Here is a 27246-nt window from a genome sequence, read left to right as displayed (position 1 = left end):
AGTCACTCTCCTTCTTATATAGAGAGGTCACGTGTGTCAGTCCACATAATATCTAAAATAACTACTTATTAAAATATTAATAAGTAGGTGGCGACAGTGGCTCGGGAGGTAGAGCAGTTGTCTGGTAATCAGGAGGTTCCCGGTTTGATTCCCGCTCCTCCCGGGCAGCGCGTCGAAGTGTCCTTGAGCAAGACACTTAACGATAGGTTATGTATATAACCTAGTTATATTAGTATTGGCTGAGCGTCCCGCTCTTAGCCTTATGAGATATCCCTTATCTCCTAGTACCTAATGTACTCCAATACGAACAACTTTAATGCACCCCACCTGATCTGGCCCCGCCCCTATGGAGGCGTAGCCTATATAACCATAACTATGGTCACCAACACACTCTTCCTCGCCATATCTCTTTCCAGCAAAAGATCCCTCAAAAGGGAACTCAGGGCCGCGTAGAGCGGGACGCTCAGCCAATACTATCGTTATATGACGTATGGCTATCGCGTCCCGCTCTTAGCCTTATGAGATATGGGTTAGAGCGGACGCGAGACCCGACAGATGTACCCCCTGAGGACCCGTAAGCCCACATCAAGGGGTGCGGGGAGCCCTGTCACCCCATCCTTCCTAATGAAGGGGGGGCGCAGTCAACTCCACCTGAATGCGAACAAGAGGGAACTAGAACCCCTTGAACACACCGCACAGGCGGAACCACGTGTGACTCAACACACCGTGGCCCATACCCACACACTCCTGCTACCCTACCAAAGGACGGGAAGCAGGAAAGGCCACAGACCCCAGAACTGCCTGGGAGACAGAACCCCCGGTCATGTCCATGAGGTAAAACCTTACAAAGGGGCTCGGGGAGGACCATGAAGCTGCAGCACAGATGTCCTCCACCGAGGCCCCACCCAGGAGAGCGGCAGAGGCAGCCACCCCACGAGTGGAGTGTGCCCTGACGCCCCCAGGGGGATCCTGCCCAGCCAACGTGTAGCAGAGGGCAATGCCCTCGCACAACCAATGGGACAGGCGCTGTTCGATAGTGCCTTACCGGCATGAGAACCACCGTGACAGACAAAAAGCTGAACGGTGACCCCGAGGTCCTGAGTACGGCTGAGGCAATTCCCAAAGCACGGACCGGACATGACAGGTGAAGGCCCGCATCTAACTCACCACCGTGAGGAGGCGGATGAAACGCCTGAACCACAATATCCCTGGAGCGGAAGAACTCCGGATATTTACAGGCGCGAAGGCAGGATTAGGCCGCAGAGTGGCACCGCAATCGGAACGAAAGACAGGCACTCTGGTCGTACTGAGAGAGCACAAAGCACACCCACGCGTCAGCGGAGGCGACGGCCAGCAAGAATGCGGTCTTGAACGACGGCTGTTCCAACGGCGCCTGCTCGAGCGGCTCAAACGGGGCCAAGGACAACCGACCGAAGACCAGTTGAAGATCCCAAGTCGGAGCCCAGGAGCGTTGCACCGGCTTAACGCGTCGAGCACCAAGCAGGAAACGCTTCACAAGAGGGTGGCTGAACAAGACATCCCCTCAAACCCCTCATGATAGGAGGATATAGCTTCTGCATATACCCTCACCGTCGAAGCCGACAGTCTATCAAGGAGAGACTGGAGGTAACTAAGGACAGCATCCAGGGGGCAGGAGACTGAGTCCCGGCCCCCCGCCTTACACCACACTTGGAACATACGTCATCTGCCCGCGTAAGCGCGACAGTGGAGGGAGCATGCGCATTCCGGATGGTAACACCATCAGGATGAAGAACCTGCGCCCCTCAACGTACCCGTCCCAACAACTGACCTAACAGATGTATGGGGAAGAATCCCAGGCGGCACGGCATCGGTCCCAGACCTGCCTGGCTATGTCCAGACGTAATCCCCACCCGTCAGGATGAGGACCGCCCCGCGACAGTACACCTGCACCCACATCCTCCCTGCCGGGGATGTGGGGAGCCCTCATGCCGCGCAGATGGAGGACGCCCATAGCCAGCCGCCCGCCGCCTGGTGCAGACAGGGGGAGCGTACTCCTCCCTGTCTGTCGATACACGACACTGACGTCGTATCGTCCATCCTGATCAACACCATTTGTGGACCAGAAGGACCGCTTTCAACACCAACACATTGAACGTAGCGCAGACCGGGCAGCATGGTTTGCCAGCTGCCCCCTACTGCGTTGGCCCGACGCGTCACCAGTGAGGGAGGCGTCGGTGAAAACGCGACATGAGACAGCGCCGTAACCGTCCTAGGACGGAACCTCCCGAGCGTGTTGACAACACGCTCTGAGAGGGATGCCCATAGCCCTCCAACCGTTGACTGGGAAGAGGAGTACTCTACATCCAGTCTACAGCAACCCCAGGCTGGTAGAGACCTGCCTGGTACGAGACCTGACGATCCACCTTGACCGCGAAGGACCAGAACGTCGTCAGGGCAGAACACTCCGTAACCCCTGACGAAGCAGAGGCCCCAGTGCGGCCTCCACGCACTTGGTGAAGATGCGGGGAGCCAGAGAAAACCGAACGGCAGCCTCTGGTACTCATACGCTAACCCTGCAAAGGAAGCGTAGGTAAGCCCTAGGATGGAAGATCGGAGATGCGCATACGCATCCTACAGGTCTATGGAGGAAAACCAGACCCCCACCTGACAGTGTTCAACAGGTAGGAGACGATCCAAAAAAATGCTGAACCTTCCCATGGGACAGGTCCAGCCTGGCACTGACACCCCCCCCCCCCTCCCGATTTCTCAGGCAGAGAACACCGGGAGGAGATCGCCACGACGATGGCTTGCTTCGTCCACAGAGATTGGATCTCGTTGACCAGAGCTGAGAGGGTCTGTACCAAACCTGAAAACGGGTGGGGTTGTGTAAACACAAGTCCCCGCCTCAGCGTTCTCTCCATCCACCTCGACATATGGTACTGCCGTAGTCATATGTGATGACACTCCCAACGCACCCGCCGCCATGTGGCGCAGGTCCGCCAGGAACTGTAGATAGTTGGCCCGGTCCCCCCGCTGTGCGTAGCCAACCCTGGAACCGTGCGAGCAGAGCGTTCCGTGTCGGGACATCTGACCCTGACACCACCCACGAGGCAATCGCACCCAAGGGGGGACCCCGACAGAAAGGGCCGGTTTGATACGGGGGGCTTCCTAGGTGAGAAAAGCCCCCCCACTGAACACCCCTCCAGAACATGCTGAGGAGTTGTTCTGCAGCCGGACATGCAAGGTGTAAGGACCCCATGGGTTCCTACACACCGTAGCCCTGCAGTGATATTACTACCACCCCAAATCACGCGTGCCTGCGAGACCACTGCCAATATTTCAGGAGTGGGAGGCACCAACATGATACCTGGCCTGGCGAAGGCGAGGCCGGGGAAGCCCGCACTGTGTGCCTCAAAAGGTTTCGAGCCCCCCTGCTGACAACACTTAAGTTGACAGACGTAACACCAGGCTCAACCAACACAGCTTATGGTGTGGGAGCCGCTTGACAGCACAACATTCTCACGGACAGACCCAGGCTCAGCCATCAACTGGGTGTCAGCCCCTGTCCCCATGAGAAGCGAAAGTGGGGCCGCCCGCGCTTCAACGAAGGCATGCGGCCCGCAGCCAAAGGAAACAATCAGAGCCCACTTTTTCCGCTGGTGTTGGGGAAGGGAGTGATCGGAGAGCGGGCTGCTCGCGGCAGGACGGTGACGGCTTGTTTGTTCAAGCCGAACCCATCCAACATGGCCGATCCCTCGGCCGCCAAGGCTGTCGGCCTTGTGGACACCTGTCGAATCAACGCCCAGGGTCAAAGCTAATAACGTCAACAACCTTGCGCGATGTGTCGACGTCGGCTGGCCCTCAAGGCCCCGCCACCAGACACCATTTTTTTAATAGAAAAAAACAGCAATTCGAACACAGTTCTAATCACTGCCAATTCCATACCGTGGCGGTACAGGCTTTAGCAGCCCACCAGCCACTCGCCAGGCCGACCCACCCATGGCGTCGGCCGGGCGGGGCACTGTTTCAATATGTCAAAAACAAAGGACTGATGTTAACACGGAGCACCAGTGGTGGTTGCAAACAGCAACCTCCACTGTGGTGTGCACCATGAAAGGGTTAAATGAATAAAAGAACTAACTCTCTCTCTCTCTCTCTCTCTCTCTCTCTCTCTCTCTCTCTCTCTCTCTCTCTCTCTCTCTCTCTATCTCTCTCTCTCTCTCTCTCTCTCTCTCTCTCTCTCTCTCTCTCTCTCAAATGAATGGAAGCAGATATGGACCACAAGCCTAGCTGTTGGCCAAAAACACCTTTCCCAGAATTTTAAGCTAGGCTAGCTGCATTTCCCACATAATGTTGGCGTGTTCCTTTACATCATCATTACAATGATCGCTTTAGTACTGAGCACTGTGTTCTGCATCCTCCCACCAGTCAGGGCCGCCGCTAGGGGCGTGCGAGCAGTGCGGTCACACAGGGCCTCGCAAGAAGGGGGGCCTCGCGAGAAGGGGCATTTAAATTTTAAATTCTTTTTAATAAAAATAAAAATAAATAGAATGTTAACAATCACTTTCCATCACAGACCTAAAATCTAGTTTTGCTTACATGCTTATATATTTCACATTAGACATGTTTGTAGAATAGTGTTCCGGGCTCTGCGGCTCTGCAGATATACTATTGGTTTCATTCAATGACCCGTTTACTTTTGTGCAAAGCATCGTGGGAGGACTAACACTAGGGGGAGCTGGTTGGCGTCGGTCTGGTAGTCGGTAGAGAGATGTGAAGAAGACCGGTATTATCCACGAGGGAAGGGGGTACTGGTACAGGGTCTATTCTGCGCTATCCACGGGAGCGAGTGGATGTCTTGGCCAAGAGCATCCTACTTTTGAAAACCAAATGTGCAGCATCGGAGCAGAAGAAATAACGTTGCGTGCCGTAAGCTTATCAATACCAAGTATAGTGATTAGGTTATGCCAAGACGAAGAGGACGTTCGGCAGATGGACTGAAGATGAAAGTTGTTGCGTGTTAGAACGTTCAGTCAGGCTAGCCATGTCAGCTAGTAGCTTAGCTAAAGGCAGGGACAGCTAACTAGCGTTAGCTAACCTAGCTAGCTAGTTAGCTTTAGCTACGTTATCGAGTGTTAACGCGTGCTTCAGTCGGGCTAGCCATGTCGGCTAGTAGCTTAGCTAAAGGCAGGGACAGCTAACTAGCGTTAGCTAACCTAGCTAGCTAGTTAGCTTTAGCTACGTTATCGAGTGCTAACGTGTGGTTCAGTCGGGCTAGCCATGTCGGCTAGTAGCTTAGCTAAAGGCAGGGACAGCTAACTAGCGTTAGCTACGTTATCGAGTGCTAACGTGTGGCAGATAAACTAGGAACAGACTCCCAAGTTCATCCCAACGGGGGGGGGGGGGGGCAATATCATGGGACTGGTGAACTTTATCATCTCCACGGTCGTCTCCTTCCTCTTGGACCTGATTCTGCGTTAGGGTGAGTTTTTAATGCAATCTATTCTGTTCCCGCCGTGGATCTCTCTCTCTCGCGCGCGCTCTCTCTCTTGCTCTCTCTCTCTCTCTCTTTCTCTCTCTCTCTCTCTCTCTCTCTCTTGCTCTCTCTCTCTCGCTCTCTCGCGCGCTCTCTCGGTCTCTCTCTGTCTCTCTCTCTCTCACTCGGTGTGTTGCATCATGCAACAGGGTCTGCTCCGGTATCATTATTGAATGTGCAGTAATGCTATGCACTGTTCTGCTGCCTGGACATTACTGCTCAACATGATCACTCCAGCTTTACAAGTTGCTCTCTGAGAACATTTCACACTGTGCTCATGCAGTTTGTGACGTTTGTACTAAGCTTATAGAGTTCGATTCAAATAAGGCAAAACTGCAAATCTGCTGGTCGTGCTTGAAAAATTAACCTGGCTTTAAGCTTGTTTATCAGGTTCCAGGGGTAAGTCCGTGGCCGACGTTAAATCATTTATGTAGTATGGGTGATACATAGATCAGAGCAGTTTGTATGGACAATAATAATCAAACACGCTGAAACTCACCGCAGCTTCCTCGTAGCGATGGGGGATGCTACTGGAGCAAAAAGATCGTTATTATGGGATGTCGATCTTGTTGGTCCAGTTCCAGGTTGTATAATACTATATACGTCCAAATCATGTTGTTTATCGAGTTATTGGCAACGGATCGCTATCCAGTGTATCAAGCTGGAGTCCGGACAAAATATGGGTGAGCACCATTTCCCGGCCGCTCACTTCCGGTTTTGGCACCTCGCCGATCGGCCACCAGATGGCGGTCTTGCACCGTTGGAGAGTTGAGAGGAGCTCTACAGCACCCGTCAAGTCTCCGTGGGTGAAATATGATTGCCATGACAGATTTTTGAAATATTGATCTCAAAGACGCTGTACGACTTCATTGGCAGATTACGCATGGCGAGGAATGACGTCTAAACACGTCATTGGCGATTAAAGGGTTAAAACATTATTATTATTATTTTTTTACCTTTAGGGGGGGGCGTTTAAATCTCGCACAGGGCCTCGCATTTCTCCCAGACGGCACTGCCACCAGTACACTCCAATGGGGCAAGCATTCAAAAACCATGAGACGTGTCCTTTTCCAAAACAGGAAACAGTTCTATTGAGGAAATGGTTGTAAACTGTACACCATATCAAACATTATAATGAGTTTCAGGAGCCTTTGGGAAAGTGGCGGCCAAGTGCCTAACATTGGGCACAAATGAGACCGTGGCCATCGAAATCCTAAAGAAGAGGAGCAACTTAACCCATGATGCCAACGAAGATGTGGACCACGTCCAGAACAGCTTCTTCCTGAGAGCCGTCACTGAACTGAACAATCACCCCCCCCCCCCCCTATTGCCACCACATCTACATCTACCTCATTATAATATATACTTGTATGTGCAATATGACAGATGTTGGGACATGTGCAATAATGCAAATAATGGTATTATCTAAAGTGCAATATTTTCTGCCGATGTGCAATATTTATTTTCTACTGTAATGTTTTTGTAAATAAGTGCATGTTGAGAGAAATCGGTGGTTTTTCAATGTATGTGATGTATAGATTGGGGAGAGATGATAGCATCTAACGGTCAGAGATGTCGAAATGTGCATGGTGACGGTTTGAACGGTGGAGGAAGCTGGCAGTCAGTGTTAGCAGCCAGCAGAATGTTTACATTCCTTTAGAACACAACAAGCTGATACAGTGGCAGGAGACAGGAGCGAGGGGGAGAGGTTTGACATCATGAGAAACTGCGTTTTTAATGTGTGTGACAGCGCGTCGCATGACAACCAGAAGAGGGGCAGGGCGTCGTTGCTATGATGAAGATCATATAAATCGAACAGTTGTTCCGGGTAAGGGCAGACTACAATCTGACTAGGACTGAGATCACACAGAAGAGAAGAAACCATCAGAGACTCCCTCCTCTCATCACAGAGAGGGGGGGGGGGGGAAGGATGCCACATCATCATTAGCTTCGGCTAACACAAGGAGGGTTTTGGCTAACAAGGCCTGAGCCACCATTGGACTGAATAACAGCAGAGACGATAGCAATGAAAATACAATCTGATAACATCTGGGCTGAGGCTTCTGTTTATTTAATAAACAACGCTCTTTCAAGAAAGGTATGCTGTCAAGGTGTCGAATTCTTCCGAAGGTGGTGAATTATTATTAGGGGTGCACCGATGTATCGGTCGGGTATCGGTATCGGCCGATAAGTGCCTTGTTGACTGCAATCGGCCTATCGGCCGATAAGCTCGAATGTTTGATGACAGTAGCCGATAAATTCAGTTGCGTCCTGCCAACGGCGCCGCCCCCAGTCCCCCACACACAAGCTACTGCATCAAAGTTACTACTAAATATTCAACATTCTCTTTTGAGACTCCGCTTCAGACTCTTATCATTTGGCACTAAAAGCTAAACATTGTCACCGATATGGCTGTCCGCAACATGTCATTAATTGTGTACGCGAGGTGGTCGCTCAGTGACGATGCTAACATGAGCTAGGTTAGCTAGCATGAGCTACCGGGAGATAGAAGACTAACGTTACTGGTGAAAATGTGATTTACGTTGGAATACTCCTTTGCCAACTTGCTGTACTTTGCTTGCAGGTCTGCAGCCATTATTGCTGGATTATGAATAGCCCCAACTTTAGCCAACGTAACGTTATGGCTAAACCTTTAACGTTAGTGTTACACGTTCAATAACATCAGCATATTATTTACCCGAAGATAGCAAGCAAGGCATTACTCCGTTCATAGCTCAGTTCCATTCCGTTGCTCATTCCGTACCCAACTACCCATTCTGCAATCTGTTAATAAAGTTTTCAACCAGACAAATGTATAGAAAGGCTTTGTTTTATTATAACATTTGTTGCAGTAAAATCATTGTGTCTCGTTTGGTCATCCTGTGGAGCGATGGTCGGCGGGCAGCTAACGTATTAGCTACGTTAAGTTTGTTGTGCTCTCGCAAGGCGCAAGCAGATCAATGGCGGCATGCCTGGAAGTAGAAAATTAATAAACGCTTGCCGATTGGTGGTAAGAACAGCAGGAGGTGGGTGCTAGCGGTGTGGCGTAATTGGTCGAATCGACTGTCAATCAAAATGGTTCTATTGCATTGGTTGAAAGCTCTGGTTGAGAGAATAGTATCCATCTGCAGGCCGCCAGACGATACTGGGAGAGGGATAGTGATACATGGCATGGTGGAATTAATACCATAAACATATTTCTTGATGTTTCCTTTTTTTAAGTAAGTAAAGAGGCCTACAAATACAAACATACACATACAAATATACAGTAGTTTCATTAAAAAAAAATATATATATATTAAAAAAATATATATATATATAAAAAAAAATATTAAAGAAAATTACAAATACTTATTTTTTGCCACAAGTATCGGTATCGGTATCGGCCGATTGTGTTAGTTGAACAATCGGTATCGGTATCGGTGGCCAATTTTCATATCGGTGCATCCCTAATTATTATGGTTGCTGATTGCACTAACGGGGAATGATAAGGATTGTATCAGCCAGGGTGAAGACATCGGAGAGTTAAAACACAACGCAGACGGTCAGTGGATGGAGAGACGATGACACAAGCCAAACAGACGAAGACGTGATACTGGCTGATTGATCAGAATCCAACAGTGTGTAGCAGAGGGTATGTGTGGGCAGGGGCGTAGCTGGGGGGGGGGGGGTAGCTTAGGATGATTCCAAGGGCCCAGCACTGGGGGGGGCCCCAAAAAAAAAAATATATATATATATTTTTTTTTTACTAGACATCACTCAGGTGTATTATTGATGCTCTCATTGATACTATGTTTGTTTATGAAGTGTGTGTGTGTGTGTGTGTGTGTGTGTGTGTGTGTGTGTGTGTGTGTGTGTGTGTGTGTGTGTGTGTGTGTGTGTGTGTGTGTGTGTGTGTGTGTGTGTGTGTGTGTGTGTGTGTGTGTGTGTGTGTGTGTGAGATATATAGAGAGAGAGGGGGGGGCTTTGGTAGACTATTGCATTGGTCCATTCATTGAAGATGAACGCAATGCGACATCCTTTACTAGGCTCACCCACCAACAGTGCAGGTGCTGAACTGCTGATCCGAATGTATAGGTAAAAACCATATTATGCGTTTTCATCAATAAAAAAATGGCACAAAAAAATTCTGCTCGCGCGCTTACGCGCGCTCGCATTCACTGGGGGCCTACAAATACATTCTTTCAGGGGGCCCAGAATCTGGAGCTACACCCCTGTGTGTGGGTACATGAATGTGTGGTGTGATAGTGAGTATGGGTACACTAATGTATGTATGGTAGTGTGTCTATGGGTACATCATGGATGTGTTGTGTGGTAGTGTGTGTATGTAGGTATCGCTGCACAAACTAATTACGTTGTACTGTAATAATAATAATAATAATACATCTATTTTATATAGCGCTTTTCCAGGTGCTCAAAGACGCTTTACATGGGCAGGAGAGACAAACTATGGCAAAACAAAAAAAACAGAACAAAACAGAACAAAAATAATACATGACAAAATAAAATAAAACCGACAGAATTAGAGGTCAAAAGCAAGATTGAAAAGGTGAGTTTTGAGGGCTGATTTAAAAGATGTCAGGGTGTTTGCATCACGGATATGGCTGGGGAGGGCATTCCAGAGGGAGGGGGCAGCAGCAGCAAAGGCCCTGTCGCCTCAGGTCCGGAGCTTGGTCGTGGGAGGTGTTAGGAGGTTGGCATCTGCAGACCTAAGGCGACGGGTGGGCGTGTGACGGTGGAGGAGGTCGGACAGGTAGGGAGGGGCAAGGTTGTTGAGGGCTTTAAATGTGATGAGTAGTATTTTAAAATGTATCCTGTATTTGATTGGAAGCCAGTGGAGGTCGTGGAGGACAGGGGTGATGTGATCAGAGCGACGGGTGGAGGTGAGCATGCGGGCAGCAGAGTTTTGGACATATTGGAGTTTATTGAGAATAGTGTTTGGTGAGCCGTAGAGGATGCTGTTACAGTAATCTAGTCTTGATGATATGAATGCATGAACCAGTGTTTCAGCAGCGGAGAGTGATAGGGAGGGGCGAAGACGAGCAATGTTCCGGAGGTGGTAGAAGGCCGATTTGGTTATGTGGTTCACATGGGGGAGGAAAGAAAGGGTGGAGTCCAGGATGATGCCAAGGTTATGGACTGTATTGTGCAATGACAATAAAGCTTTATTTTTCTACTTCTACTGATATTAATGTTTACCAATGTTTGTGTAACTCGTTGATTATATTTTAGTCTTGATTGCAGAAATATGAAACATGAACTAACTGTTGATATCCATCTCTCTGTGACTCTTATTTCTACGATATCTCTCCGGGTGACGATGTTGCAAATCCTTCGTGATCTGAACTCACACAAGTGTAACATTGTCAGCTGGCATGAAGACTTCATGTATAAAGGTCACCCTTGCCTTATCTTTGAGCTGCTGGACATGAGTCTTTATTAGGGATGTTCAATATTGGCTTTTTTACCGATATCCGATATACCGATCCAACTCTAAATTTCCGATACCGATATCAACCGGAAAAAAAAACAGAATCATTTCAGGTAATTAACATTACATATCTCTTGTTGTGGAATTAACACAACATTATGCATACTTTTCACAATAAATAAAATAAGAATTTGTTCTTACTTGCTTGCCTGGGTAAATAAAGATTAAATAAATGTAAAAAAATAAATAAAAATAATTGAAAACCGTTAATTTCCGATATTACATTTTAATGCCAATATCAGCCGATAATATCGGATATCCCTAGTCTTTATGACTACATGAATTAGAGATACGTACCCTGGCTGTCACTGGAGGAAATACGGCCAATTATTCAGCCGGTAAATTAATGATTTTAACAACTACTGTAAATGTCACAGCCAAATATCCCCTCCCTCACTGAAGAAACTCAATCAAAATGAATGTCCCGGAGCGGCTGGGTAGCGCACTGGACTAAGCACTCGCCTACCACCGCAGAGACTCTGGGATCGAATCCGGCTGTCAGCGGTACCTCCGGCTTGGTCAGTTGTCCCTACTAACACAATTGGCACTGTTAGCGGGTGGGAAGCCGGCGGGTTATGTGTCCTGGTCGTTGTAAACTGCGACTCCTACTGGTCGGTCGGGGCGCCTGTTCAGCAGGGAGGGGATCGGGGGGAAATAGCGTGAACCTCCGCATACGTTACGTTCCCCCAGTGAAACTCCTCGCTGTCAGGTGAAAAGAAGCGTCTGGCTAACTCCACATGTATCAGAGGAGGCATGTGGTAGTTCTCCACCCTCCCTAGGCCGACAGTGGGACAATGTGCGCAACAACCAGGAAGGGAATTGGCATAACGACTAAATTGGGATGGGTTTTATAGCATTTTGAAAAGCCCTCGTTTTCAAGGAAAATATAAAGATTCCATGATAAAAGGCATTTACTGGAATATTCTGGCATACACAAACACGTTGAAATTCTTCGGCCTATTTATGAATAGTTCTCAAATAAACGCTAGATTATCGATAGTATATGTGTACTTATGCACGCTATAGAAGCGGGCTGAAAAATCGATTCTCAGCGATCACAGCCACACACACACACGCATAGGGCAAACGCTTATATCTCTGTGAAAATAGCTCTGATTATCCTAAGACTGGTCAAATAAATTCCTTACCTCAGATCAGATGTTATCCAAAAATATTATTCCATTTCCTGATCGCCATTCCAAATATCGATCACGCTTATTGATTACAGTGTTGGGTATTGTAAATACATAATCCACGCGTTTTCCGGGCCGGCGAGCACAATGGATGCTACAGTTGGCTCGATGGAAAAGTAAAATGATGAAACTGCCCCCCCCCCCCCCCCCCCCCCTCCTTCGTCAGTCTAAAGCAGTGGTCACCAACCTTTTTAAGCCCAATATCACTTATTTCTTTTTGGTGAAGGCAAGATCTACCTATTGAAGCGTTGAGAGAAAAAGACAGCCAAGATTGTACTTTAAACTAAATTACTTTTATTTGCCTATATTCTAATTACATGCAATGCTTTGGTCCAACATTAAAACGTCAAAGTAACTGTAATATGCACTTTCTCAGTCAGTGCTAAGTGCAGTCATCTTATGCAGCATCACTTTTCACATCAAAACAAAAGTAGAACTGTAATGTGGACTTTCTCATATTATTAACATTGCCAAACATATTTACAATTAGCATTTTATAAAGTAGAACTGTAATATGTACTTTCTCAGTCAGTGCTAAGTGCAGTCATCTTATGCAGCATCACTTTTCACACCAAAACAAAAGTAGAACTGTAATGTGGACTCTCAGGGAAATATCTTAAAAAAAAAAAAAAAAAAATGTTTACAGGGAAAGCCTCGAAGATCGACCAGTCCAAATATCGATCGTGTTTATTGATTGATTATTGGCTACTGTAAATATATATTCCAGGTTGTTTTCCATCTCGCGATCACTTCCCTGTTCATCAGATCCCTCGCCAGCATAGTGGAGCGAGGAGGCTCCCCCCCCACACATCCACCAGTGTAATCGAATGGGGTGCAGTTACACAGGGAGAGACGATAGGGGGCGGTATCTTCCCAATTTAGCTCAGAGAGAGTCTGCAACACTAACATGAGGCTCGATTGATGAAATATGAATTCAAATCGCCAATAAAAAAAAATACGACAAACAAACGCTATAGCGTTGGCGGGCACTCAAAGGTCGGCATGAACTAACGACAAAAAGCGTGGCTGGCATTCAAAGTGTTAAGGTTGCAGCTAGCAAAGCATTTTTAGCATGTTTAGCAAACTACATAATTTGTTGGATTTGTTGGATATGGCTTCAGCTAAAAATGTTGCTTCGTGGTAGGTGTGTGGTTACATATTCAAGTTTCAAGTTTGCTTTTATTTGTCACGTATAAAGTACATGTACATTACAGTGAAATGCTTGGTTCTGTATGAGCCCCTGAGAATGTGCTTCATACAGTAAAATAAAGTAAGTAAAAGAGGAATAAAGTCCCAACACTATACAAATATACAATATACAAACTAAAGTACAATGAAAGTACAATGAAGTAAAAATGCAGACAATGATGTACAATTCATCTTTAATAGATCAAATATGGTGTAGTGTTAAAGTGTTTAAAGTGTCTAAAGTGAGTGTTAAGGTGAGTGTTTGTTTAAAGTGAGTGTGTGCAATGAGTTTAGATGGATGGGTTGATGTTACATAGAGTCATTGAGCATCCTGATGGCCTGGGGATAGAAGCTCCTTCTGAGTCTTTCTGTACTCACTGGCCATGAGACTCCTGTAGTGCTTGCCTGACCGCAGCAGTGCAAAGAGGCAGTTGTTTGGGTGACTAGAGTCTTTGGCTATTCTCTTAGCCTTGGCCCTGCGACGCCTGGTGTAAATGTCCTGGAGAGTGGGAAGCCCCCCTCTGATGGTGCGTTCGGCTGATTGAGCCACTCTCTGCAGTCTGCTGCGGTCGTGTGCGGTGCTATTCCCAAACCAGCAGGTGATGTTACCAGTCAGGATGCTCTCTATTGTGCATGAGTAGAAGTTCTTAAGGATCTTCTGACTCACTTTGAACTTCCTTAGGTGCCAGAAGAAGTAGAGGCGTTGCCGTGCCTTTTTCACTACACTGTCAGTCAATGTGTGTGGTCCATGTCCAAGTCCTCAGATATGTGGACTCTGAGTCCGAGGTACTTGAAACTGTTCACTCTCACGGCCGGTGCCTCGTAGATGCTGAGGGGACTGTAGTCCCTAGCCCCCAACCTCCAAAAATCCACAATAATTGATTTGGTTGTGCTGATGTTCAGGGAGAGGCTGTTCTCCTGGCACCACAGCGCCAGGTTCTCTACCTCTCCCAGATAGGCCTTCTTTGTTTGCAGAGATCAGGCCCACCACAGCTGTGTCGTCAGCAAACTTAATGATTGTGTTGCTGTTGTGCTTTGCCACACAGTCGTGTGTGTAAAGCGAGTAGAGGAGGGGGCTCAGAACACAGCCCTGGGGGGCACCTGTGTTGAGAGTGATGGATGAGGAGGTGCAGTTACCTGCTCTCACCACTTGGGGTCTTCCTGTCAAGAAGTCTAAGACCCACTGGCAGAGGTCGTAGTTCAAGCCCAGGTATCTGAGCTTGACGACGAGCTTGGAGGGGACTATGGTATTGAATGCTGAGCTGTAGCCGCATTCTCACATAGTTCCCCTGCCTCTTGTCCAGGTGTGATGCTGCCGTGTGCAGCACATGGGCTATGGCGTCCTCCGTGGACCTATTGGGGCGATATGCAAACTGCAGGGGGTCCATGGTGTTGGGGAGGGAGGAACAGATGTAGCCCTTCACTAGCTTCTCAAAGCACTTCATGGCTATGGAGGTGAGAGCTACACAGACTGTTCTAAGGACAGGTTGAATATGTCAGTGAATAACGGGGCCAGTTGGTCGGCACAGACTTTTAGGATGCGACCGGGCATGCCGTCCGGTCCTGCTGCCTTTCTGGTCGTTAAGCATATTGAGTAAAAGGACAAAGTCATGTTTATGCTCCTATCTGACAACATAACGTGCATGCGTGCAACAGTGTTGATACTAATGAGCATGTGCATAAATAAACAGTCTCTTTTCCAGACCAAACTCAGTGGATGTGGTCACCTCTTTTTTCTGTCCGTCGATTACTAGCTAGGTTGATGCTAGCAAACTACATTGGTTGACTGCACACGTGGAGACTTCTGCTGACTGAAATGTCTCACGCAACACTAGTATTCACTTTCTTAAAGGTCCTCCTCACCTCATGCTCTGTTAACCTGAACACTGAGTCTCCATCGGCAGTGGCTCTACTTTCTATTACAGTGGCCTGTAGGCTGTTGTTGGAATCTACAGCCTCAAACCGTGCATAGAGAGTATTTAGTATTTAGTATTTTTCCAAGGAGACGTCAGTGTTCAGCATGGGGGGGGGGGGGGTGCCTTTGTAGTATGTCATCGTTCTGAGGCCCTGCCACATACCCCTGGAATCAGCCTGTTCAAACTGAAGCTCCGCCTTATCCCTGTACTGCCACAGAGAGAGGATATGATGGTACTGTCCATATACCTATTATAATACATCAGATTTATATAGCGCTTTTCCGAATGCTCAAAGACACTTTACAAAACAAACAATACAATACAATACAATTTTAGTAGAGAGAAAATAAAACAAATAATATAAAAAGGTGAGAGAGGAAGGAGTTCATGGGTTGAAAGCCAGGGTAAAAAGGTGGGTTTTGAGGGCTTTTTTAAATGATGAGAGAGTGACTGCATGACAGGGCGTTCCAGAGGGTGGGGGCAGCTGCAGCGCCACTCACCCGCCCCGCGGCTCTCCTCTCTCGTTCTATGCCTCGTCGTCCCACAGATTGTGACAGGTAAGTATAGTATGTCAGTACTGGGGATTGAACCAGCGACCTTTCAGTTACTAGACCGGCCTCACTAGGCCAGACACAGGCTAAGGAATTGATCATACTGTTTAGACCTTTAATAGGTTGAAATCAAAGTTTCCAATCAAGTTAACTCTTATACAACTGTGGACAGTTGGCAACTTGCTATCAACTTCATGTCCACCTTCCCCAACCTGGCAACAGATCTCGCCAGTCTCCCTGCCCATGGCTGCTACATTGTTGGTCACTATGGTAACCTGCCATGACAACACAACATTGGCGTGGGAACAGGGGTAATGTCTCAGCTAATTCGGTTGTTAAGTTGTGTATCGACCTTCCAATAAACAGTTTCCGGGGCCAAGCTTCCTTCGTTGTAGGACTATAGGACCATCTCATCTTATCCTACCTTATCTTACCGTGTGTGACTCATTGAGTTAGTGTTCTTATGTTATATACACCATTGCAACTATACAGTGTCCAAGTCAGTGTTGGCTTGGCAGGTTGGAGTGCATGACGCAACGTCAAAATAAATCAAATAGACATTTTGAAGAGTGCCTTGGATTTTTTTGCCCCTCCATTTTGATGGAAACCCATGGTTCGTTGAAGCAGCACTGTAAAATTCCTATAGTGCTACAGTACGTAGACACTATAAGAACGCTTTTAAATGTTTGTGAATTAGGTTTAGAGTTTATAAAATAAGCATGATACACCCTTTTCTCTTATCAAGCCTTTAATTTTCTTTTTGTTTTACTTGCTTTCTATCATGACTCCACAAGAGGGCAGCATTTACCTTGTGCATAGTATCTATCTATCTATCTATCTATCTATCTATCTATCTATCTATCTATCTATCTATCTATCTATCTATCTATCTATCTATCTATCTATCTATCTATCTATCTATCTATCTATCTATCTATCTATCTATCTATCTATCTATCTATCTATCTATCTATCTATCTATCTATCTATCTATCTATCTATCTATCTATCTATCTATCTATCTATCTATATATCTATCTATCTTTGCACAACCTATATGATTTCAGTGCTCTAGGACAGTCCATACATGTGTTTGGGAACATGCACCAGTCTCCCCTAAAGATAGAGAGAGCCCTAAAATGTGTGATGTGTCACCTGGTAAAATCTGGGGCTGCTTCCGAAGGTGAACCCTTTCACTACCACCCTACATAAGGTTAACCCTTTCACTACCACCCTACATAAGGTTAACCCTTTCACTACCACCCTACATAAGGTTAACCCTTTCACTACCACCCTACATAAGGTTAACCCTTTCACTACCACACTACAGACTGTTAACCATCTATAGTGTGGTAGTGAAAGGTTAACCTTCAGTAGTGTGGTGGTGAAAGAGTTAATGAAATAAGTAATACAATGAAATCCAAAGCACCTTCAGCACCACAAGTGCATTAAATGTTTATCACATCCTTTATTTGTTAGAATCGATTATAATCGAAAATGTTTTTATTGACCTATAGTCCATTCATGCTGAGTGAATCAGTTCCCCCAGCCACATTTGTGTATTCAATTTTTTTTGACGAATTAACTGATAGAAAATGTATCAAAAATGTATCGAATCAAATCGAATCGTGGTCAAATGAAGAGATTTCATGATGCATTGAATAGTTGCCTGAATAATCGCAATCGAAATTAATCGTTGTGACGTCGCATCTTTACACCCCCCACACACACTCACTCTCTTTCTCTCTCATTCTAGATGGAAATTATGCAACTAATATACACAAGCATCCTGGGGGCTTTTGGTGGTCTGTGACCCCTGATGTCCGGGTGGCCCTGGGGAATTTGCCTGGTCAGTGATCCAGGCATGCATGTCTGAACCAGAATTTTGTATTCCTATGCTTTTTTTTTGTTCTTAGCTCTATTTATTTAAATATATATATATTTTTTACTTCAGATACTATTCCTACCATGCATGTATGTATATGTGTTTAATTCCATTACATACCAATTATTCGCCTGTTCTATTCTCCATCCATCTATCATCCATAGCAACACTATATTATCACTGACATCCTGTTGGGGGATCCCCCTTTGAACGGCCCATCTGAGGTCTCTCTCCTCCACGCCGCCTGTGGTGCTTTTCCCCCCTATTGATAGGTTTTAGTGAGTCGTTCGTCATCTTCATTGGGGAAAGTCTGCGGATGTTGCATATGTGTGGATTTTATGGTGGTTTTTGTTCTGGATCTATTCGGATGTTTCTTCTTGACTTGTAAAGCCCATGGGGGAAATTCCATGTGATTTCGGGCTCTACAAATACATTTGATTTGATTTAGGAGAAGAGAACCCTAGATATCTTTGACTTATTTCAAGAAATCTTGCCAAGCTAGATTTGCTTACTGCACTGGCAGATTATTTTACATGTTTCAAGGACATAATATTTGCTTAAAACTAGTTTTTATTTCTTATTCAGACCATTGTGTGGAGTTGTCTCTATTTTCTGTTTACTGCAGAGCGGAGGGACTGGGAGACCCATGTTACTGACCAAACACTCTATCAGAATGAAGAGTTATTATTTTAACATGTAGACCACTTATTTTAACAACAAAATACCACTTACAGCACCCTAAACATCCAGGTGATGTCACACATTTGAGGATTCTCTCTCTGACTTCTAGTTTTAGAAAGAGAGTGGAGCATGTTCACAAATATTGATTGAACTATCCTGGGGCACAGGGACAATACACATGAATTCTTTAACCTCCAACATAAATACTATATACTGAAGTGAGTCACTTTTACCAACACAGATTGAGAGAGTTCCACAGACATCACTCTGATGTCGGACTGCCGGATGGACCGGTTGGAGCAGAAAGGGTTAAGTGGAAGTGATGCTCTGTGAGCGGCCTGTTGACTTCCTGAGAAGCTGTCCGTTACTCAGGCTCACATGCTGAGGGGCCCTGAGCAGTTCCTTCCTTAAAAAAAGACGGGACCGTTAAGACAAAACAATAACCCGCCCCCACCCCCCCCCTTGTGGATTTGCTTCACCTGAATAATTATTTTCAAACCTACAGAAGCAGAAATAGAGCATGTGACATCACATGTTTTGAAGCACTCAGCCACTGCATGTCGTGGCCTCCTGAAAGGCACAAAATATTTAATGTTATTGACCTCATTTAGCCTATGTACACTTGTTTAATTTCAGCTCAGAGTGAGTCTCTTTTGCTGTCATTTACAGTCATGCCAGTTTCTCTCCTCCCCTCTGCTCTCTGTCTTTCACAGAGGGCGGGGCTTAGCCCCTCCACACAGGAGAGACAGGTGTGAAGATAATGTTAGCCACTAAGTTAGGCTATTTGATAGGCTAGCCACTAGAACAATGCAGCAAAGCACAGACAAAACAAGAGAGAAAGAGAGAGAGTGACTATAGTGCAAGATTGATTGATTGATTGATTGATTGATTGAAAACTTTAACAGATTGAACAGATTGCAGAATGGGTACAATACAGTATGGCTCAATACAAACAATTGTTAAGAGGATGCATTTACCGGGGCCAGTTTCTAATTGCAGCCACCCGTAGGTGCTCTTTGAGAGCGGTTTTGAAGGAGGGTAGGGATTCAATTTTTTTACGGCTGTGGGTAGGGCGTTCCACATTGTTGTGGCATAATTGCGAAACGTGTTTAGTCCCTTGTTTGAGCCGAATCTGGGTTGAACATGATTTGTGGAACTCCCTCTGGTGTTGTGGTCGTGGAATTCACTGACTTTTGGGAAGTATTTCGACATGTACATGGGTATCTATCTTAGTGGTGTAGTGTATCTTGTAGACCAGGCCCATTGCAAGTTGCTGTACTCTGTCGTCTACTCTAAGCCATCCTAGGTTGTCAAAATGGGCAGGGGTGAGGTGGGTTTTAGGAGTAAGGTCAAGCAGTAGTCTGACCAGTTTGTTTTGTGATGTTTGTAGTCTTGTTTTTAGGGCCTTTGAGGTGCTTTGGTACCATGAGGTGCAGGCATAGTCGTAGTACCCTTGAATGAGTGCTCCTGTTAGAGTCTTCAAGGTATTCTTGTTGACCAGAGAGGAGATCCGGTACAAGAATCTTGTTCGTTTGTTGACTTTTTTGATTACATTGGTTGCCATTTTATCACAGGAAAGATTTGCCTCTAGGATGGAACCCAGGTACTGTAGGTAATTTCATCTTTCACAACAGGCGTTGCATGATCAAATATCATTATGTTATCTGGGACACGTGAGGACCGTTATTGTGGCTGTCCAATATTGGGTTGCGTGATAACCCTGAGCCTAGTACACGTAGGCATTTTCAAAATGTTCGCCATCGGCCGCACCCCTGGGGCAGGTAGGGTTTCTGGATTTCTGGATTCTCCACCTTTCTCACGTCAAGGGCCCCCAATTGATACACATTAGACCGCTGACCGCCGTTTGAAAATATCTTGTCTCGGGGACACCCATCTGAGAAGATCTTTGTTGTTAGATGAGATTGAGACTTGTGGAGAAAGAAACCATATGATCAGAATAATCATTCTTATAGTGACTGACCCTGAGGAGTTCGTGGCACAAGTCTCCCTCTGTAATTTTCCATTTTACAGATTATGAAAGTACAGAATGTAAGCGATCAAATGATGTGTCATACATTGAACATATTTTACAAAGATATGCATATTTGAATCTAGTTAAACCTCAAGTCTCAGAGCAGAGAAAAACGGAGAAAATCCAATCTAAAGTTTGGCTGCATTTTTAACACCTTAGCAGTCAGGTACTAGGTGTCACAAACTGCTTTTTTAAACAAAAGTGTTTACTATTTAGAGATACTATAACTGTGATCATATGAAAAAAGAACATAAAAAAACATTTCATTCATTTTCTCACGATCTGACTTCCAGACATGAGTCTCTTACCGCTGTGTCCGGTCACATATATTATCTTATTGGACTAGTGTGTGAAATTAAACTATTGAGAAGCTCACCCAGAGAGCTCACCCTCCTCAAGACCCTGTGTTGAGAACGTGGGCAGCACAGCGGTTGTCACGGTTGCCACACAGAAGGTCTGTGGTCGGAACCTGAAGAGGGAGGGGTTCTGTGTGGACTGCGCATGTTCTCCTCGTGTTTGTGTGGGTTTCCTCTGGGTACTGCGGTTTCCTCTCACACCAAACAAAGACACGCACGCTATTTACACGCCTGCCATTGTCCATGACCAAGGTACTACTAGCATGACAACATGGAGTTGGTCCTCAGGTGCTTGTGAAGGATTTGGGTAGACTTTTCATTCAGGATAAAACCACTATTGAGAGATGTAGGCCTAATTACTAGAGGTATCATTAGGGCCTCAAGCCAAAGTGTATCTCTCCATTTGGGGGAGAATCCCTTTCTCTGCTTTCCAGTGTCACATTACATTACAAACAACTGCCTCTTTGAACTGCTGCGGTCAGGCAAGCGCTACCGGAGTCTCATGGCCACTACAGAGAGACTCAGAAAGGAGCGTCTATCCCCAGGCCACCAGGATCCTCAATGACAATGACACTATTTAACAACCCATCATCTACACTCACTGCACACACATCCACATGTACACACTCACTTTACTCATGTTAGACACTTTAACACACTTTTTCTATTATTAAAGAGATTTGCACTACATTCATACTTCATTTGCACCCTACCCTAAGTTTTACTGTTACTCATTTTACTCTGTATTGTATATTGTATATATGTATATTGACTGAACATTCCTTTACTTTTGACTTACTTCTTAATAACTTTTTTTTGTACTGTATGTAGCACACTCGCAGGGGCTCATAGAGAAACAAGCATTTCATCATAAAGTATTCTGTATTTTGTTGTGACAAATGATAAACAACTTGAAACTTGAGGTCTCTGTCTCCAGCTTACCAACCATGGTAGAAAGGTTACAGGCCAGAGGCCCAAGTGGACCTAGGCCGCCAGAGGGAGATGGATGTTGGGGGGCGGGGGGGGGCTTGGGGGTGCTATTAAAGCTAGCAGAGATGAGGGCCTTGACACTCCTGTATTTATCTAGGAGCTGAGAGGATCCACTGCTCAGCTTAATGATAATGTAACCATTTCCCACGGAAATGTATCCTAAAGAATACAGGATATGTATATTATAGTGAAAAGAAAAACGAAATCTAACACGTGTCTGTTTGTGGCTGCCCACGGCTCTTCCTGAGTGGTTAGGATAGGGTCAAACGAAGAGGAATCATTTCCCCACAGGGATTCATAGAATATAACTTAACTGTCAACAGTGACAGGGACGGCCGTTAATTGGCTCCCAGTCCCCAATAACTGCACTCCTTGTCGAAAGCAGGTGCCTTCATTTGCTCATCCCTATCTCTCTGTATGTCCCCACTGTCGGATTTCATCATTTCACACATTTGCCAGGAGAGCATATGTAACGGTTGTGACATCGTCACCTTAAACTTCGATGCCCCGGGGAAGTTTCGAACCTGTGGTCTGCCGCACCGCGGGCTACAGCACAGACCACTATACCAAGTGTTAACAGAACTCAACTTAGGGCGACAATAATGTGGTCAAGAGGCATGGTTTCTATCTTGTGCCTGAACTGGCGTGGCTTCGTTTATTCACATGTAAGCAGCAGCAGTACAACTCTTCTCTCTCTGAGAGACATTGGGGGAGAGAACGAAAGGGGTGGATACCTTTCCTTTTATAGTTGCCATAAGGTAGAATACCTGGGTGGCTCCGCCTAGAGCGCCCTCCAGTGGGAACAGATATATATGCAATTAGGCAATCACTGGTGGAGACAATTGTATATGCAGGTAAACAGTTACTAGTGTAAACAGTCATATGGACAGTTAGACAGTTACTAACAATCCTATACATAGTCTCTGATCTCAACACTCCCACTTTTTAGCATACTGGCTGACTTCTTGGAAAAGCATTTTAACAAAGGAAATAATATATCAACCCAAAAGCATCCATAGGGTATGACATTCAATATCTTCACATTAAACATGACCTTTACAAACCCTGTCAGTTTTAATTTGAAAATAGGCTCCCTCATAGTATCTATTACTCTGTCGTCCGTTGGACAGTAAACCGGTGTCATTCTTTCTTATCTGATGGCATACCTGATGAGATGATATTATTTATAATGACATGTTTACATCTATATTGACACATTGGGTTCCTAGTAATCACAATGGTCCCCTGGTTATCCTTATAAACAACAGTCTCCATACACAATGTTCATCATTTTAAACGGTTTTGACAGAACGCCCATTTCTTCAAAAACACCATATTCGGTATAGAGGGTATATTTCAATTACCTACTGCATTTTTTAACAATACATTCATAACCTTATCTTCATCACTTCGAGCAGTTGCTCTAGATAAACACATTTTTTGCATTGTCATAGCTAGAAACATATACTCAGCTTCACAGGCTGATAGTATCCCTGTAGGCTCTAGTCTAAGCCCTTAAACCTTTGTTGTCTTTCCTGAAAAACCGCTGTCCGTCTGCAGCACCTCTGGGATAACGAAAAACATATTTTTGACGTAGTTCAATGATTCTCTGTGGGATCAACAAAAATACTATGACATTCTTACTCACTACAGAACATAGGTCAGGGCGAGTACAGGTTGTCCAACAGAATGAAGTTACCCACAGTTTATCTATACATTTCTTACTTCAGTCAAAACATCTCAGGACCTTTTCCCACATATCTCTTCTGGGATGTTTTTACACAGTTGACAGACTGTTCGAAGTCCATACCTATAAAATGGTTTAACCTGCCTAGGTCTTTCTTTTGTGGTCTGGAGCGATGATCAAATCCTCCACTTCTGTATTTTAAACATAGATCACCTCTGTACTTTAACATTGTAAACCACCCACCTTTGTAATTAAACATGGTTTTAAACATATGATCCATTTCAGCATTTTAAACCTGGTAACTCATCCACCTCTGTACTTAAACATGGGACCAAACATATGGCTCAATTCTTCAGCATTCAACATCACCCTGTCACCAACAATCACCAACCTAGGGGTAAAAATGGACCCTCACCTGACCTTTGAGGTGCACATAAATCAATTATACAAAAACTCCTTCTACCACCTTAGGAACATCGCCAAACTTTGCCCCTCACTCACTCTGTCAGATGCCGAAAAGCTCATCCATGCCTTTGTCTCCTCCAGGCTGGATTACTGCAACGCACTCCTCATCGGGATCCCTAGCAAGAATATCCAAAGGCTACAATGTATCCAAAACAGCGCTGCTAGGATCCTGATGAGAGTGCGGAAATACCACCACATCACTCCCATCCTCAAGTCCCTTCACTGGCTCCCTGTCTCACTCAGGATTGAGTTCAAAGTCTCCCTGCTCACCCACCAATGCCTCTACGGAAACGAACAGGTCTTCGAACAGGTCGAAAAGTACCTGGCGGAAAAAAATCTAATCTACGAATTCCAATCTGGCTTCAGAACGTCCCACTCCACTGACACATGCCTCCTCTATTTGAACGACCACATCAAACAAGAGGTGGACGCAGGCAAATACTGCGGCATGGTCATGCTGGACCTACAAAAGGCCTTCGACACTGTCAATCACTCCATTCTGATTGACAAGCTAAAAGCAATTGGTTTTGATAGTTTATCAGTGAGCTGGATGCAATCCTACCTGGAGGGGAGAGAACAGATGGTAGAGGTAAACGGTACTCTATCCCCCCCCCCTCACAGTGAGCTGTGGTGTTCCATAAGGAAGCATACTAGGACTGCTACTCTTCCTAATTTATGCAAATGACATGTCGTCAGCCTGTGACTGCAACTTGTTCCTGTTTGCGGACGACTCAGCCCTGCTGGTCTCTGACAAGAACAAGTTGCAGGTTGAAAAAACCCTCAGCTCGGAACTAGGCAAAATCTGCATATGGCTTGCTGATAACAAACTATCATTACACATGGGCAAAACAGAGTCCATTCTCTTCGGTTCAAATAACAAACTCAGCAAGACCGACGGCTTCTCAGTTGCAGTGGGTGACAATATTGTCACAAGGAAAGACGAAATTACCTACCTGGGTTCCATCCTAGAGGCAAATCTTTCCTGTGACAAAATGGCATCCAATGTAATAAAAAAAAGTCAACCAACGAACTAGATTCTTGTACCGGATCTCCTCTCTGGTAAACAAGAATACCCTGAAGACTCTGGCAGGAGCACTCATTCAAGGGTACTACGACTATGCGTGCACCTCATGGTACCAAAGCACCTCAAAGGCGCTTAAAACAAAATTACAAACATCACAAAACAAACTGGTCAGACTACTACTTGACCTTACCCCCAGAACCCACCTCACCCCTGCCCACTTTGACAACCTAGGATGGCTTAGAGTAGACGACAGAGTACAGCAACTTGCAACTATACGACTAAGGTACCCATGTACATGTCAAAATACTTCCCAAAGGTCAGTGAATACCACAACCACTACACCAGAGGAAGCTCAACAAATCATGTTAAACCCAGATTCGGCTCAAACAAGGGACTAAATACGTTTCGCAATTATGCCACATCAATGTGGAACGCCCTACCCAAAGCTGTAAAGGAATGTGAATCCCTACCCACATTCAAAACCGCTCTTAAAGAGCACCTACGGGACGCTGCAATTAGAAACTGGCCACCGTAAATGCCCAAAACCCCCACCATCTCCTAATAGACAGTCTCCTCCCCACCGCATGTATATATTCCCTCCCCGCCGTATGTATATCTCTCTCCCACCCACCCACCCCCTCCTAATGTACAGTCCCCTCCCCATCATATGTATATACTCTGTCAGGATCTAGGGGTAACAGTACTGTATATTTGAATACCGTTTATGTCACAAATGTATCAGTACTAAATACCTATATGTCCCTATGCCATAAATGTCATGTATGTTGTGTATGTCATAAATGTCTATATGAATTGAAAATGGGGGACCCTGATGGAAACAAGACAAACGTCTTTCTCAGGTCTGCATCCCCTTAACAATTGTGTGTATTGAGCCGTACTGTATTGTACCCATTCTGCAATCTGTTAAATAAAGTTTTCATTCATTCATTCATTCATTCATTCATTCATTCATTCATTCATTCATTCATTCATTCATACCTCAAAGAACTCATCACCCCTCACTCCTCCTCTCGACATCTCCGCTCTGGCCAGGCAAACCTCCTCCAGCGCCCAAGGACCAGTCTCTGCACTATGGGAGATCGGGCTTTTTGCTCTTCCACTCCCAGTCTGTGGAATGCTCTCCCTGACTACCTGAGAGCACTACAGACTGTGGATGCTTTCAAGAAAGGCCTCAAAAAACCTTTTTAGTAGAGCTTTCTGTTGACTTTTTATCAAATGTTTTGTTCCACATATTTTATGTTCTTTTATCAATCTCTTTTATATGTTTCTCTATTCTATGTTTAGTCTTGCCTATTTTTATTCTTGCTAGTTAATTTAACTGTAGAACTTTGAGATTTGCCCCGCAATTTAAAGCGCATTACAAATCAAATCTATTATTATTATTATTATTATTATTATTATTATTATTATTATTATTATTATTATTATTATTATTATTATTATTATTATTATTATTATTATTATTATTATTATTATTATTATTATTATTATTATTATTATTATTATTATTATTATTATTATTATTATTATTATTATTATTATTATTATTATTATTATTATTATTATTATTATTATTATTATTATTATTATTATTATTATTATTATTATTATTATTATTATTATTATTATTATTATTATTATTATTATTATTATTATTATTATTATTATTATTATTATTATTATTATTATTATTATTATTATTATTATTATTATTATTATTATTATTATTATTATTATTATTATTATTATTATTATTATTATTATTATTATTATTATTATTATTATTATTATTATTATTATTATTATTATTATATGAATGTATTATACCAGATATGTATTTTTATGTTTAACTGCACTTTTAATTTAGATTTATTTCCTATTGTTTTCCATAATTTGTTCATGTCAAACTCCAGTATTCAGTCATATCCAACAAGGCAATCAAATACTATTCATTATATACCAGGCCAAAATACTGCAGGTACTGAGGGTGATACCAGGCAAAAATACTGCAGGTACTGTGATACCAGGCTAAAATACTGCAGGTACTGTGATACCAGGCTAAAATACTGCAGGTACTGAGATACCAGGCTACAATACTGCAGGTACTGTGATACCAGGCTAAAATACTGCAGATACTGAGGATGATACTAGGCTAAGATACTGCAGGTACTGAGGGTGATACCAGGCTAAAATACTGCTAGTATGAGGGTGATACCAGGCGAAAATACTGAAGGTACTGTGATACCAG

At 44.7% G+C, this 27246-nt stretch overlaps 1 protein-coding gene across 1 annotated transcript in view; it reads left to right on the top strand.

Moving 5' to 3' along the window:
• Positions 1-24118, top strand: part of fbxo45 (F-box protein 45) — a 57387-nt gene extending 33269 nt beyond the window's left edge. Inside the window, exon 3 of the mRNA XM_084326646.1 lies at positions 24035-24118. Within this exon, the coding sequence (XP_084182772.1) occupies positions 24035-24073 (39 nt within the window). The 3' untranslated portion in view covers positions 24074-24118. The remainder of the gene's footprint in view (positions 1-24034) is intronic.
• The last annotated feature ends 3128 nt before the right edge of the window (positions 24119-27246 follow it).

The sequence above is a fragment of the Notolepis coatsorum genome, assembly GCF_963971535.1.
Source record: "Notolepis coatsorum genome assembly, chromosome: 12".
Taxonomy (NCBI): Eukaryota; Metazoa; Chordata; class Actinopteri; order Aulopiformes; family Paralepididae; genus Notolepis; species Notolepis coatsorum.
This window is presented reverse-complemented; position numbering and strand designations above follow the sequence as displayed.